We start from the raw sequence: 17,404 nt of genomic DNA on the forward strand, positions 1-17,404 counted from the left end.
CCTTTGTAGATCTGATCTGTAATGCACATGTATAAATAAGTTGAGGCATAATATTGATAAAATTGTGCTTATATTTCTTGACAAATTTAATTTTTTTCAGGTTATTCACATTCTTTTTGTTTGGATAGTTTGTAAATGTAAAAATTGGCACAACTGAATGTCATTTTTTGCACTAAAACAATTTGGAGTTGCCATTATTTATTGGTTATCATGCTATTATTTTACTGGTCCGGCCCACTTCAGGTTAAATTGGGCTGAATGTGGAAGAAAAGGAGTTTGACACCCCTGATCTAAGGTGCAGAATGAAGGTGGAACCAACAACAAATCCAGTAAAAATGAAGTAGGACCAAACAAAGACAAGACACTCATTGAACCAGGAGACTGTAAACCTCTATAGGCTCTGTCACTAATACTTATTACAACTGTTAATACTAGTTATTTATGTGTGTGATCGATGTCCAGAGTGAATGAACTGTTTTGTTATATTATAAAGTAAATGCTTTATGTCACAGGTGTCAAACATGCAAATCTGGCCCGCCAAAGGGTTCAATCCGGCCCCTGGGATGACTTTGTGAATTGCAAAAATTACACTGAAGATATTAACAGTCAAGGATGTTAAAATCACTTTAGGTCATTTCAGTCTAAAGTGGGTCAAATCAGTAAAAGACGATCAGAATAACCTATAATTAATGAAAACTGTAAATTTGTCTCTTTGTTTTAGTATAAAAAACTGTAAAATTACACAAAAATGTTGACATTTACAGACTAGCCTTTTACAAAAAATGTGAATATCTGAAATGTCTTTAGAGAAGTATGTGGAATTTTAATAATATTCTACTTGTTATTTAATGTTTTGTGTATTTGTAGATCCACTGTGATCTCTAAGTTGTGATTCACATGCATAAATGATAAACTGAGGAGTAATACTGTTAACATTGCACTTATTTTACTAACAAATTTTCATATTGTTCATATTTGTTCATGTTATGTTCAAGTACAATTCGTAGATGTAAACATTTTCATTACGGAATTTCCTTTTTTTACTCAAAAGTTCTTATCCTATTATTTATATTATTTTACTGGTCCGGCCCACTTTAGATCATATTAGGCTGAATGCGGCCCCTGAACTAAATGAGTTTGACAGCCCTGCTTTATGTTGTGTCTTCTGTTGTGAAGGAGATCTTGATCAAATTAAACGAAAATAATTAATATTTAAATGAAAAAATGTTCTATGGAGTGCATAAATACACTCACAGCATGTTTTTAAATGAGATTTTCCAGACACATTCTCCTTTTACTTGGTCATTTATTATCGAAATAATCCACTGAACGTCATATGAAGACTCCTGACATGGAAGGCAAGCATTACATGAAAGTGCAGAGCAACTCCATCACTGGTATCACATTCTAAACCAGGGGCCTCAAACTTATTTAACCAATAAAGACAAAAAAAAACAGCCACTGCAGACCAAAACCATCTACTGATCTAAACTGTTTAATACTTGTTATCCATTAATCTTATCAAAACATGTAAATAATTGGTGTAAAATACAGTTTGTCAACTTTTCATGGTCATCAGATATGACCCATTTAGACGTTCAGAGGCTTCATAGTTACCATGGAAACACTGTCATCTTCTACAACATTGATTCACCAATATATATGTGTAATAACACTTAATCATATACCTTGAAAACATCAGCAAACCGGCACTTTTGTCATTTATTTTCCAATTAATCTTATTAAAATACGTAACATTTAGCACATTTAATGTCTAAAGCAAATTATTTCTAAAAAATTGTAGACCAGTGTAACCTTTAAATTCAGTCTGAGCTTTTATGAACATCTACATCACAGGTGCCAAACATGCGGCCCGGGGGCCAAATCTGGCCCGCCAAAGGGTTCAATCCGGCCCCTGGGATGAATTTGTGAAATGCAAAAATTACAGAGGATATTAACAGTCAAGGATGTTAAATCACTTTAGGTCATTTCAGTCTAAAGTGGATCAAATCAGTAAAAGACTATCATAATAACCTCTAAATAATAAAAACTGTAAATTTGTCTCTTTGTTTTAGTATAAAAAACTGTAAAATTACACAAAAATGTTGACATTTACAGACTAGCCTTTTACAAAAAATGTGAATATCTGAAACGTCTTTAGAGAAGTATGTGGAATTTTAATAATAGTCTACTTGTTATTTAATATTTTATGTATTTGTAGACCCACTGTGATCTCTAAGTTGTGATTCACATGTATAAATGATAAACTGAGGCCTAATACTGTTAACATTGCACTTATTTTACTAACGAATTTTCATATTGTTCATATTTGTTCATGTTATGTTCAAGTACAGTTCGTAGATGTAAACATTTTCATTACGGAATTTCCTTTTTTTACTCAAAAGTTCTTATCCTATTATTTATATTATTTAGTGGTCTGGCCGGCTGAACGTGGCCCCTGAACTAAAATGAGTTTGACAGCCCTGGTCTACATAATCAGTGAATTAACACCTAAGGACCCAGTGTGACTTTTGTGTCAGTTCCCCAATAATTTTTTTCTCTGTTTTTAACCTTTCTTAACTCATTTATCACCATTTATTATAACATTATCCTGTGAATTTTGCATTTTTTCCACTGAAAATCATCAATTTTCCTATGTGTAATTAACAAATCATGTAGATGTTCATAAAAGCTCAGAGTAAAGTCAAAGGTTTTTATATCAAAACTGAAAAACTGTGGAAAAAAAGGTGACTTTCAGTAAAATATACACATTATATGAACATAAACCCACTGTCATTGATCCAGCTCCATGGGTTTTACTGGTGAATCAGTGTTGTAGAAGATAACAGTGTTTCCATGGTAACTAACTTCCAAATGGGTCATATCTGATGACCATAAAAAGATGACAAACTGTATTTTACACCAATTATTTACATGATTTGATAGGATTAGTGGATCAACAGGTATTAAACAGTTTAGATCAGTAGATGGTTTAGGTCAGCGGTGGATGTTTGGGTCTTTATGGGTTAAATATAGAAAAATACACCGAAAAATCTCAAATTCAGAGAACAGTAATATGGGAGCTGCCACAAAAGTAGCACTGGGTCTTCAAGGGTTAAATAAAAAATGGGACTAACCTGAACTTCCATGAACAAACTGGAATTCATTACAAAAATCAGAACAATCTTATGCTTCACTTATTATTTACACATGTGCGTTATATGAGTGGATGCTTACCCAGCACTAAAACCCACCCCCTGATGCCATAAGCAGTAGAATGATTTGCCTCTAGTACCCTCTAGTGGAGATCAGCAGCAACTGCAACAACTTGACTTTTCCTCTTTCAGCCCTACAGGTTTTAGTCTTTCTTATATGATGAAAATCTGGCATTTTTTCTTGGTAGTTTTTCTAGGTTCAACTGGACTAATTTTGCTCTTTTGAAAAAATTTCATCTCACATTCAAAAGATTTCTTCAATTCTTAGTACTATTTATTCTCACAGATAAATCTGTATTTGTTGACCTCTGACCCCTCTCTTCATGGATACTTCACCACTTTTTCAGTCCCACTTCCAAGTAAATCCATTTTCTTTAGTAACATATATAATATTCTTGGAATTTACTTGTATTACATGTTTTTACAATCATGTTTCCTGGATATTTTTATTAGACCCCCCCACCACCACCACCATCCAATCACACTCCTCATATTTTGTGCCCAAGTATATTTTGGCAAAACTGGGTCAAAGCTTCAATTTTTTTTTATGAATTTGTAAAATCTTTTTTTTTCCTTAATTTATAATGGCCAGATTTCAAATATCTGTAGCAACAAAACTCTTACTTGAATTCATACCAAATTTGGTTTATAGATTGTCAGTGATCCAGAATAGATGTAATTACATTTTGGGAAAAATAGGTCAAAGTTTCAATTTTATATGAATTTTTTATTTATTTATTTATTTATTTTCTCCAATTTACTTCTAATGGGTGAAATTTCACAGGCCTGTAGCAGCAAAACTATTGCTTGAATTCATACCAAATTTGGTTTATAGATTGCCAGTGAACCAGAATAGATGTGATTACATTTTAGGAAAAGCAGATCAAAGTTAAATTTTTTTAATGAATTTTTAAAAATCTTTTTTTTTTGTCTCACATTTACTTATAACGTAAGGATTGAGATTTTTAAAAATGATGTTAACACTAAAAATAATAATGTTCCTCCACTGAACCATGACCTTTTAAGGACGTAGACAGTCATTAGCTTACAGATGGAGATAGCCAGTGTTAACAAACAACCAGCCCCTGGCACAAACTAACAAAAGCACACACGAATCTTACACACTGAATTTTGTTGTGTGCTATTAAGGGAGAATTACATTAGTGTAGTAGTACTACTTTATAAGAACCATATTTAGCGAAGCATATTCAAATAATAACACATGTATCAGGAGGTTAATGAAGGAAAACTGTTCATATGTGTATTAATAAGTGCTCTATATTGTCTAATATTCAACCAATATATTTAATACACAATTCTGAACTATGCCTGCTTTATAAAAGAGCTTAAAAGTCTTAAAACATGTGTCATATGTTAGTTTCATGTACATTACAGTTCAGTGTACTGTGAATTACTCTATATGACCAAAACTGTCGAGACATTAAATTCAGGTGTTTCACTGCTAACAGAGTTGGACTATAAAATGTCATATCAGCTAAAATTTGCTTAGAGGTCTTATTTATGTCTTTGTGCATCAGAAATCAATAGCAGTGAATTCCCAAAGGAACTTTGTGTTGGTAAATGCAAGTTATGCAAATTTACAGGATTTCAGTTCTGTTCCAACATGTTTATGATCATATGAACTATGTTTTCAGCTCAAAAATGTCCAATTTCATCACAATTAATGCTATATTTTCATGTCACAAATGGCCAAGTTATGATTTAACTGAATTTACCTGAAAAACAAATATTCTGTTCTTTTACATTCCCCAATTTTTCTTACCAGATTCTATCCTACCTATCACATGTTTTATTTTTACAGGTTCAATATGGAGTATGGTGCCGATCCATCCTGCTTATGTTACGCCAATACATACATTAAGAATGTCACATGACACTTTTTAAATCAACAGTTTTCTAATAATAAGCATTTTTATAAAGAAATAACAATTCTATATTGTTATTTACTCTTTAGTATGATGATAAACTATACAACTAATAATTCTGATCCTAGTTTTTGCACAGGGATCATTAGTGGAAACGGTGACATGGCTGCCGAGCATCAGTATGATGGGATCTGTAACAACCATGTCACATCCGTCCACTGTCACATTTTGTGTTTTTGTGTCAGCTGTTATTGTTTTAGATCCACAATACTAACATTTATGAATAAGAGGAGAATTAACAATAGTAAGTATATAAGTTTATTACTAATAAAGTACTGGTACTGACCAGAGCATCATGGGTAATGTCACGTCCGTCCACCAGCAAAAGTTTTCACATACACGTGCTATTCAAAATCCAATATTTCTGAAAATAGAGCTTCTACTGTCAAATAATATCAGTAGTCTGTGCACAAATGCATTAGCATTATTTCAACACAGTTCTATGCATTTCTTACAACTTTTTTTTTTTTTTTTGACAAAAGTGGCCACTCATTTGACCCCCTAAGTAAATTTTAGCCGATTTAACTATTCATCTGCTGCCAAAGACAAATCCAATCACCTATTGTCTGGAACAGGATCAGTCCATTTTCTCAAGTGTAGTCTTGATGTTGCAGCAGATTTACACTGAACTTCCTCACATGTCAGGTACTTTGGTGCCATCCCTTACCCATTCCCAGGGGTCCTCAGACTGGGGTTCAGCAGGGGGGCTACACAGGCAGCCTTCGATCCACTGACCTGGGATATTCTTCTACAGACGACACTGCATGTATTAGAACTCACACATAAGGGAACATCACCTGGTTGTGTTTAACATGTGGCTCATACACAACATTTGTTTAACCCTTGAAAACATGGATATTTTCCTGTACTTTTAACCTTTCCTATGTGATTTGTCATCATTTATTACAAAATTATTCTCTGTATTTTGCATTTATCTGTGAAAATCAGGCACTTCCCTATATTTAATTCACTGATCATGTAGATGTTCATGAAATCTCAGATTTCACATCAGAGAAGCCAAATATATCATTAATTGTTTATAAAACAAGCATCCACAACCATTAACATATCCTCCTGAGACCCAGTAAGTAATTTTTTTTTTTTGTTTTTGGACGAGCAAAACAACGTGACACAACAGTTTTTGCAGATACACTTTTCATTTCTTAATGGAATGTCCTTTGCAGTTTTTGTCTGCTACAGAAGACAACAACACATTACTGGGTCTCAGGAGGATATGTTGAACTCCATGGGTTTTATAGATGAATCGTGAGCCTGTTTACATGACCCTAAAAATCCAATACTGGGAGTAATCAGATAATTGTAATTATCCGATCTAATGCATTTACATGCACTTGCACTACATGCAATAATCGAAGCATACATAAAAAAATCTGAAATGTATCTGACCAGTAGTTTTTGAGAAGATTATTGAAATGTAGACATTGAGTTTGACCTTTTAACGTTATTCAAGGTCAAAGGTCATGGACCCAAACAAAACTTCATATATGACTTCCTATCAGTACTCAATAGTAACTGAACTGAATTGTTAATTCTTCAAAAACTTGTCAAAAATCTAAAAATCTCAAAACCGTGAACATTATGTGTAGACATTGTCCCAAGGAACCTACTTATAAAACTTGAAATGAATCTGACCAGTAGTTTTGGAGAAGAAGAATGTTGAAATATAGACATTGGTGACCTTGAGTCTGACCCTTCAAGGTCACTCAAGGTCAAAGGTCATGGACCCAAATGAAAGTCCATATATGATTTCCTATCAGTGCTCAATAGAAACTATTTTGATTGTAGCTGATTGATAGTTGACTGATTGATTATATTTTTATGGGTCCTGTTTTTACCTTGTGCTTTAAAATTTTGTTGTATTTATTTGCAACGACCTTAAAAGAAATCTAATCTAATCTAATCTAATCTAATCTATCCTAATCTAATCTAGTCTAATCTAATCGAGTCTATTCTAATCTAATGTAGTCTAATCTAATCTAATATAATCTAGTCTAATTTTATCTAGTCTAATCTAATCTAGTATAATCTAGTCTAATCTAATGTAGTCTAATCTAATCTAATCTAGTCTAATCTAATCTAATCGAGTCTATTCTAATCTAATCTAGTCTAATATAATATAATCTAGTCTAATTTTATCTAGTCTAATCTAATCTAGTATAATCTAGTCTAATCTAATGTAGTCTAATCTAATCTAGTCTAATCTAATCGAGTCTATTCTAATCTAATCTAGTCTAATCTAATCTAGTCTAATTTTATCTAGTCTAATCTAATCTAATATAATCTAGTCTAATTTTATCTAGTCTAATCTAATCTAGTATAATCTAGTCTAATCTAATGTAGTCTAATCTAATCTAATCTAGTCTAATCTAATCGAGTCTATTCTAATCTAATCTAGTCTAATCTAATCTAATATAATCTAGTCTAATTTTATCTAGTCTAATCTAATCTAGTATAATCTAGTCTAATCTAATGTAGTCTAATCTAATCTAGTCTAATCTAATCGAGTCTATTCTAATCTAATCTAGTCTAATTTTATCTAGTCTAATCTAATCTAATATAATCTAGTCTAATTTTATCTAGTCTAATCTAATCTAGTATAATCTAGTCTAATCTAATGTAGTCTAATCTAATCTAGTCTAATCTAATCGAGTCTATTCTAATCTAATGTAGTCTAATCTAATCTAATATAATCTAGTCTAATTTTATCTAGTCTAATCTAATCTAGTATAATCTAGTCTAATCTAATGTAGTCTAATCTAATCTAGTCTAATCTAATCGAGTCTATTCTAATCTAGTCTAATCTAATATAATCTAGTCTAATTTTATCTAATCTAATATAATCTAGTCTAATCTAATGTAGTCTAATCTAATCTAGTCTAATCTAATCGAGTCTATTCTAATCTAATCTAATCTAATATAATCTAGTCTAATTTTATCTAGTCTAATCTAATCTAGTCTAATCTAATGTAGTCTAATCTAATCTAATCTAGTCTAATCTAATCGAGTCTATTCTAATCTAATCTAGTCTAATCTAATCTAATATAATCTAGTCTAATTTTATCTAGTCTAATCTAATCTAGTATAATCTAGTCTAATCTAATGTAGTCTAATCTAATCTAATCTAGTCTAATCTAATCTAATCGAGTCTATTCTAATCTAATCTAGTCTAATCTAATCTAATATAATCTAGTCTAATTTTATCTAGTCTAATCTAATCTAATCTAGTATAATATAGTCTAATCTAATGTAGTCTAATCTAATCTAATGTAGTCTAATCTAATCTAATGTAATCTAGTATAATCTAATCTAATCTAATCTAATCGAATCGAACCATTTCCATGTTATAAACCATTACCATATGGACCCTTATAAGTAAAGGAAAATGTTTAATATTTCAAATTTGTAAAAAATAAAATAAACTAAAAATCAGCGTATCTCAAACCTGTGAACAAACTTTGTAGACATTTCCCCAAGGAAGATACATATAATATTTGAAAAGAATCCGACCAGTAGTTTCCTCAGAGAAGACGTTTGGAGAAATTGCCAAAGAAGAAGATGACATGAGCTAAAACCAAATGGAGAAGACTGGACAAAAGCCAATCTGTAGTAAAAGGACTGGAAAAATTCACCTGTGGCCACAAACAGTCCGCTGACTCTCACCTGTAGTGGCGTTTCCACACAGAAACAGGAAACAGAACAGTACAGCAACGTTCCACCTCCAAAAGCAAAGGGGAACCTGAACGCAGCGTATCAGTTCACATGTGAGGTTATTTTAGGACAAGCCGCGAAGGTTTGGAACTTTGAGAGAAACTCACCATTTTCCAAATCCATATACGGTGTGTTTGTCGTCTCCGTTACCTTAATTACCCAGAAACATGTGCAGACTGAATGTCATGAAGGTTTGAGTAAAACGCTCACAGTTGTGGAGACTTTGAAGAAATTTATTGGCACAGTTATAGCAGCAATGTGTTCTTGTTTATTTTCAGCACTGATCCCATACCTGTTGTGTTCTGTTTGGCAGCACAAATCCACTGAATACTTCTCATCTTTCTTTAACAAAACTTTAACCCTTTCATGCATGAATTATGAGAACCTTAATCAAGATTTTTTTTTTTTACTGAGTGTTTTTATTCCTCTTAAATTTGGCATGAATTGTACAGCTTTTTTTTTATGTTTTTAATCTATTGTGTTTTATTATTTTTATTTAGGTTTTATCTAGTCTTCTGTATTTTTATCTGTCTTTTTTATTTTTATTTATTTATTTTACAGTTGTTCTATGTATTTTAATCTATTCTTGTATTTTACTCTGTTATTTATTTATTTATTTCTGTACAGTACTTTAACCCTCTGGTATCCCATACACCAAGGCCCTTACTAAGCACCAAGTGTGCTTTTTTGGCACACTTGTGGAATAATGTCAAAAAAATTTTCATACAGTTTGTTTTTAATTCTTTTACACTTTTTTTCTATTTCATCAACTTGAGCTGTAAATAAAAATAACAAATACTCAATAATTGTCACATTTTTTAACCCTTTAAATGTCATGTTTGTAATGTAAACAAACCATTTTTTTGGATCCAAAAAACAAAAATATTTTTTTCAATATACTACATAAAAAGTGGATCACATATTATTTGATTTTTTCATCCTGGCATATGTCAATGATTAACTCCAACATTGGTTAATTTGAATTATTATTTTTGGCGCTAGATCAAATGTTCAAAAATACTAGCATCTGTCACCAAGTGTGCGTAAAATGCACACCTATAAATCAAACTATTAAATATAATATATTGATTTATTTTTCTGCTCTAATTTGATTTTATTTTTGTAAATCAAGGTCAGCCCTAATCATACATATCAAATGGAAGAAATAGTGCATTTTAGGCACACTTGGGAGACAGATGCTAGTCTTGTAATTTTCTTTTGTTTACAATGTGTAAATTTTAGTTGGTGGCCAGAATTTTAAAGATCATGCAAAAATGAACAACTTTTGAATTCTAATCTTATTTAAATTGTGAAAAATAATATGAAGTTTTTTAAAACAAAGTGCAAAGTGTGCCTAAAAGGTGCACCCGGATACCAGAGGGTTCATTCACTATACTTTACAAATAAAGTTGGATTGGATTTAAAAAAAAAGAAATGTGTTTGATTTTTTTTTTTATGAATCTATTTTTCGTGGAGTTGCAAAAATGTCCTCTCAGCTGGACACCATGCATTTAATTTTTGAAGCAAAGAAACATGTATTTACTAATGTGCTGAAAACTATGAAATAAAAACATTTTCCATGCTGCTAATCTGATGTTTTGTCACATTTTAACATACTATACAATACTAGTCATTACTCACTTCATGGAGATAATATGGAAAAAAACAACTTTTTGGTGTTAATTACAGTCTAACAAAAATAATAAGCAATTACTTTATACTCATGCATGTTCCTGCAGATTCATTTTATCAAGAATAGCAAAGTTACAGTAATGGTATCAACTGCAGTGTATAGGATGATGCATGGGCGCCCACTGTGTTGGCTGATATGGAACTAAAACAACAAAACCCATGAATATACAAGAGAACAGTGGTGGCAGTGGTGAGGCCCCTTCTGAAGAAGAGCAATTTGGACCCTGACAATTTTAATAGCTACAGACCCATATCCAACTTACCTTTTTTAAGCAAAATTTTAGGGAAAGTTGTTTTTAATCGATTGAACGACTTTTTAAATAAAAATACCATTTTAGAGAAATATCAATCTGGTTTTAGGGTTAATCACAGTACAGAGGCAGCTCTCTTAAAGATCGTCAGTGAGCTCAGGTGCAACTTGGACTCACATAAGATCTCAGTCTTGGTGCTACTGGATCTGAGCGCTGCTTTTGACACAGTAGATCACCCAATTCTTTTAAATAGACTGAGACACCTGGTGGGCCTCTCTGGTACTGTTTTTAACTGGTTTCAATCCTATCTCACAGATAGGAAGTTTTTGGTAAGTATGGATACATGCTCTTCAGCAATCCATGAAATTAGATGTGGTGTGCCCCAAGGATCAATCTTAGGCCCCATACTTTTTAACCTACAGGGGTTGGACAAAATAATGGAAACACCTTAAAAAATCAACAAAATATAATTTAATATGGTGTAGGTCCGCCTTTTGCGGCAATTACAGCCTCAATTCTCCAAGGTATTGATTCATACAACTTGTGAATTGTTTCCAAAGGAATTTTAAGCCATTCTTCAGTTAGAATACCCTCCAACTCTTTTAGAGACGATGGCGGTGGAAATCGACGTCTTACTTGAATCTCTAAAACTGACCATAAATGCTCAATAATGTTGAGGTCTGGGGACTGTGCCGGCCATACGAGATGCTCAACTTCATTAGAATGTTCCTCATGCCATTCTTTAACAATTCTAGCTGTATGGATTGGGGCATCATCATCTTGAGGTGAAGGTGTTTCCATTATTTTGTCCAACCCCTGTATATATGCTTCCACTTGGGGATATCATCAGGAAACATGACATCAACTTTCACAGTTATGCTGATGACACAGAGCTGTACGTTGGCATGTCTCCTGAAGACACTTGGCCAATTGATGCCCTTTTTAACTGTATTTTAGCGATTAAAACCTGGCAGAAAACTTCTTACAGCTCAACCAGGGCAACCAGGGTGGTACTGATTTTTAAACTTATATGTAAAACACTTTGTGCTACATCCTTAATGTATGAAAAGTGCTATATGAATAAAGACTGACTGATTGATTGATTGAACAGCTTTGAATAGCTGCCCACTGTCGTGACCAGTATGCATGAAAGGGTTAAACGATGACATTAGAGCTCAGTTGAAGTGATTGTCAGTACAATAGCATAAAGTGCATCTGCACACAAGACAAAAGGAAGTGAACCGGACTATAATGTGGATCAGCATGTCTGCGTTGTTGCTGCTTTGTGGCTACATTCTTAGTGGTTTAGTCTGAAGATACCTGTTTATAAATAACTGTATAATGTATGATAATTATTATGTTTGATGGGCTTAAGGCAGATGATGACCGTTAAAATAAAATATATTACAATACTTTTAAATGCTAACACAGCTGTACCCAGTGCTCAGTGTTGTAGCATGTTGTTAAATTGCTAATCGTGATGTTGACAAATGTAATATACTGAAATACTGAACTTTTTTCTGCCTTTTTACAGATAAATATGTTAAATACATTCTATGTAAGTATTTCCAAAGGACAGTATTAACAACCACCGAGCGGATTTAAAATTCTGGTCAGTATTGCACACCAGTTCTGACACATCAGCTACTGAACTCTGCCAACACCATAGCAGGAATATTAGTGTTGTGCCGAAATCTACTCCCTGCCCAAAACTGCATCGCACATAGGGGTGTAAGAAAATATCGGTTCTGTAATATATCTCGATATTTCATTTCATGATACTGTATCGATATTAAAAAGTACTGTATCGATATTTTTAGATATTTATTCAAATGCAGATATGGTGGAGGTTCATTTTTGTTTTTCTTTTTTGTTTCTATTTTATTTATTATTATTTAACACTCTTTTATTAAACAATGCTAGTTCTTTGGTTGGGATTATACAAAAATAATGTTGTGATGTTAGTTTTGAACTATAGAATATGAACATTTGAGCAGGATCTTAAACTGTAATGTCTGTAAAACATAATTTAAGTTTTAACACCGGAACATTTTGTGATATAGCATTAGATCCTGTTGTGATTAAATAAAAATGTGTTTAGTATTTGTGCAGATTTCTGGTGTAATTCAATTCTTCAAGGAAATAATCATTTAAAAAAAAAAGATACAAACAAAAAATTGCCTTTCTAACAGTATCATGATATATCACGATATATCATATCGCAATCCAAGTATTGTGATTTGTATCGTATCGTGAGATTCTTGCCGATACACACCCCTAATCGCACAGCAGCTACCGAAAACAGCTCCCTCTTCCTAAGTCAGCCATGAAGAGGACAAAGTGCACCAAATTCACCCTGTCACACCAGAATAACTCCAAATATGAGTTGATAAAGTCATTTCATTCCTTTGGTTTTGCAGTCTTATTCTGATGGGGGAGGCAGTTTTCAGCAGTATCTGGTGCTGAATTCTGCTCCCTGACGAAAACTGCATCCCTAGCCGCAGGTGACGTAGTTTTCGGCAGTATCTGTTTTTATCGTTACATATTTTGTGTGTTGTGGATCTAAGATTTAACTTGAAAAGGTTTTATATACCTTACAGCACAGGTGTCAAACATGCGGCCAAGGGGCCAAATCCAGCCCGCCAAAGGGTCAGATCTGGCCCATGGGATGAATTCGTGTAATGCAAAAATTAGACTGAAGATATTAACAATCAACGGTGTCAAAATTATTTCAATTCAAGAGCCACATACAGACAAATATAATCTCAAGTGGGTTAATCTAGTAAAATACTATGGTGGTAACCTATAAATAATGACAAATTTTCTTGTTGTTTAAGCGTAAACAAAGGAAAATTACATGAAAATGTTTACATCGACAAACATTCCTTTTTCAAAAAATGTGAATAACCTGAATAAATATGAACAATCTGAAATGTCTTAAGAGAAGTAAGTGCAATTTTACCAATATTCTGCCTGTTAGTAAATATTTTGTGTTTTTATAATTGTAAAGTAAGTTGTAATGCACATGTGTAAAGGATAAACTGAGGCAGAATATTGTTAAAACTGCACCTGTTTTTCTTAAGACACTTCAAGTTGCCCACGTTATTCAGATTTTTAAGGAAACTTTAAAGATGTAAACATTGGCATCATTTAATTTTACTTTTGTCACTGTTGTTATTTTACTGGTCCGGCCCACTTGAGATCTTATTGGGGTAAATGTGGCCCCTGAACTAAAATGAGTTTGACACCCCTGCCTTACAGTTTGTACATTCTTTAATATTAAACAGATAAAAAACATAACTGCAATATCTTACAATATTATTAATTACTGAATTGCTAAACAACTACGATGATGTTAAGACAGGGGTGTCAAACTCATTTTAGTTCAGGGGCCACATTCAGCTAAATTTGATCTGAAATGGACCGAACCAGTAAAATAACAACAAAATAATATAATAATAATAATAATAATAATAATAATAATAATAATAATAATAATAATAATAATAATAATAATAATACATCGGTTTTATATAGCGCTTTTCTAAGTACTCAAAGACGCTTTACAATAAACAACCAAGGGACAATCATACATCAAACAGGTAAACAGATACGAAGTTAATACTAAATGGTGATCGAAGAACAAATACAGAGACAAATACTGACAAAAAAAAAAAAAATAATAACAATGTCAACTCCAAAGTTTCCTCTATGTTTTAGAGCCAAAAAAGTAAATTTACATTATGAAAAGGTTTACATCTACAAACTATTCTTTCAAAAGATGTGAATAACGTGAACAAACTGAAAAAATAAGTGTAATTTTAACAATATTCCGCCTCAGTTTATCATTTACACATGTACATTATAACTTACAGATCATGGTGGATCTACAAACACACAAAACATTTAATAACAGACTGAATATTGTTAAAATTGTACTTACTTCTCTTAAGACATTTCAGGTTGTTCATATTTGTTCAGGTTATTCACATTTTCTGCGAAATTATACTTTTTTTTAGTGTAAATCAGTGTTTCTCAAAAAGTGGGGTGGGCCACCCCGGGGGGGCGCAAAGTCTTGCCAGGGGGGGCATGGGAGCATTCCTAGGTGTTTATTTTTTCTTCAGGTTAGAACATGTAGCAGGTGGAACTAATGTTTTAGCGTTGGAGCACCCTGGACTCATTTTAGGGACGTACAACAAACAAATCTACTGCCATGGTGATCTGTCACTAGACTAGACAAAGAGTTTAGGTTTGGAGAGTGGACAAGGATTGGACTGGAAAAGAAAAATGTGCAGTGTTTCTGTTTTTGCACAGTTTGTACAATTTGTACTTTGATGTTCTCAGATGTGCAACGTAAACGGGCTCATTGCAGTCTCTGATATTGTTAAAATGTTCATCTTTGTTACCAAAATGTGTTTGTTGTTCTAAAAAAAAAGTACCTTATTGTCATAGTTGTAAGATAATTACACATTTCCTATTTTTATTTTGAAAAATAATGTCTCAGGGAGCAGTCTTGTTGAGTTCATTTGTATTATTCAGTCAAAAATCTACACTATTTTTAATTTGCACAACAAATTATTCAAGGAAAAGCAAAAAGTATTCTTATGATATTGATGTTTCTTTCAATAAAGTAATAATTGGACCACAGGTACAATGTTGTTGGGGTTGAGGGGGGCTTGGAGATTTTTCATGCTCCAAAGGGGGGCCCCGACAGAAAAAGACTGAGAACCACTGGTGTAAATACATGAAAATATTTACATTTACAAAGGGAAAACTTTGGAGTTGTCATTATTTATATGTTATCATGATAGTATTTTACTGGTCTGACCCACTGCAGACTGAATTGATCTGTATGTGGAACTTGAACTAAAAGGATTGTTCATATCTTAGTGTAATTTTTGCATTTCACAAATTCATCCAAAGGGCTGGACTGGACCCTTTGGCGGGCTAGATTTGGCCCCCGGGCCACATGTTTGACACCTATATGTTAAGAGGTTGAATAATTCACAATTAATTTCAAAGCCTACAGTTAGAAAGGAGAAAAAGTTGTGACGGGGTGAATGTGGTGCACATTGTCCTCTTCGTGGCTGACTTAGGAAGGGGGAGCAGTTTTTGGTAGGGAGTAGAATTCGGCACAACAATTAGAACATCCACTTGTCAGAGGTCCAGTCCTAGAAGCCCTGCGCTCTCAGTAGAAAGCAGGGTTTGTGTGCTCAATAACGCAGCGGCGGCAGTGGCGTCTGACGAACCGCAGTGCCTCCGGCGACACCTCGCAGTCCTGGACGTTGAGCAGCTGCAGCTCGCAGCAGTTGGCCGCCAGCGCTTTGAGTCCTCTGCCCGTCACGCTCTCGCAGGCCCTGAGACTGACCCGCCTCAGGCCTTGGCAGTACATGGCCAGCTGCTCCAGCCCACTGTCCGACACCAGTGGACACTTCCCCACGTCCAGGGACTTGAGTTTAGAGCAGCTCCTGGCCAAGTGGCCCAAGCCGTGGTCTGTCAGCCCTTCGCAACCCCTAGCGTTCAGATAACGCAGCCTCGGGCAGTAGCGGGCCACGTAGCGTACGCCCACGTCTGTGATGCGGGTGCAGTGGGCCACGCTCAGGTAGCGAAGGCACCCCTCCAGACGAGCCACTTCACGGAGGCCGAAGTCCCCCACCAGGCGGCAGTCGCTGAGGCTGAGCTCTCGTATGGAGGGGCAGTGGAGAGACAGGTGGCGCAAGGCCTCGTCGGTCAGTCTGGGGCAGCGGCGCAGGTACAGGTGGGTCAGACGGGGGCAGTGGGACGCTATAGTTCGCAAACCCTCGTCCTCAAGGGAAAAGCAGTCGGTCATGTCCAGGTAGTGAATGGAAATCTGCTGACCGTGCAGAGGGGATAACTGGAGCGAGGCCTCCTGGGTAAGGCTGATACATGTGACCTTGGAGCACCCTGAGGGGACAACACACAACAGACGGAGTTATTGAACCCATAAAGACCCAAACATCCATCATCAACTTAAACCATCTACGAATATAAACTGTTTAATACCTGTTGATCCACTAATTCAGTCGTTCTCAGATTTTTTACAGTGGAGTACCCCCTGCAATAGACTTTTTTAGCCAAGTACCCACAACTCTCACTTCAGCATTTTTGATTGAAAAAAAAAAAAAAAATAGGCAAAATTTGTTCCTGTGCCAAAGGTATCAGTTTTTATTTTCAAAACTTTGTAAACAAACAACATATATTTAACTGTAATATATTTTAAAAATAACACATTTTTTAAAGTAAATTTTTTGTGCAGAGTATAACCTGAAAAATGCCCTCTTTCATTGATAATAAAAATAAATAAATTGGTCATTTATTAATAACTGAACCTTTCATCAACAAAATATAATTACTTATCTATTCAAATAAACTCATTTTGAATGATATAAAATAGAAATGCTCTTAAAATGTTACCAAAGCTTAAACAGGATTATTGAGAATAAAACTATCATTTGAATGTATTTATTGTGTTTTTATATTTCAACATTATTTCTCATTATTTACATGATGACTTACTGAACCAGACAGAGTTTGGTTTCGACCAACTCGA

General features: G+C 34.0%; 1 protein-coding gene across 1 annotated transcript in view; it reads right to left on the reverse strand.

Annotated features, from left to right (window-relative positions):
* Positions 1-9,109: 9,109 nt before the first annotated feature.
* The window catches only part of LOC115411114 (F-box/LRR-repeat protein 7-like), a 91,826-nt gene continuing 83,531 nt past the window's right edge, over positions 9,110-17,404 (reverse strand). The window contains exons 4-6 of the mRNA XM_030123057.1: positions 15,979-16,758; positions 11,995-12,514; positions 9,110-9,251 (exon numbers count right to left, since the gene is read on the reverse strand). Coding sequence (XP_029978917.1) covers positions 16,022-16,758 — 737 coding nt within the window. The 3' untranslated portion in view covers positions 9,110-9,251; positions 11,995-12,514; positions 15,979-16,021. The remainder of the gene's footprint in view (positions 9,252-11,994; positions 12,515-15,978; positions 16,759-17,404) is intronic.

The sequence above is a fragment of the Sphaeramia orbicularis genome, chromosome 20, assembly GCF_902148855.1.
Source record: "Sphaeramia orbicularis chromosome 20, fSphaOr1.1, whole genome shotgun sequence".
In the NCBI taxonomy this organism is placed as follows: domain Eukaryota; kingdom Metazoa; phylum Chordata; class Actinopteri; order Kurtiformes; family Apogonidae; genus Sphaeramia; species Sphaeramia orbicularis.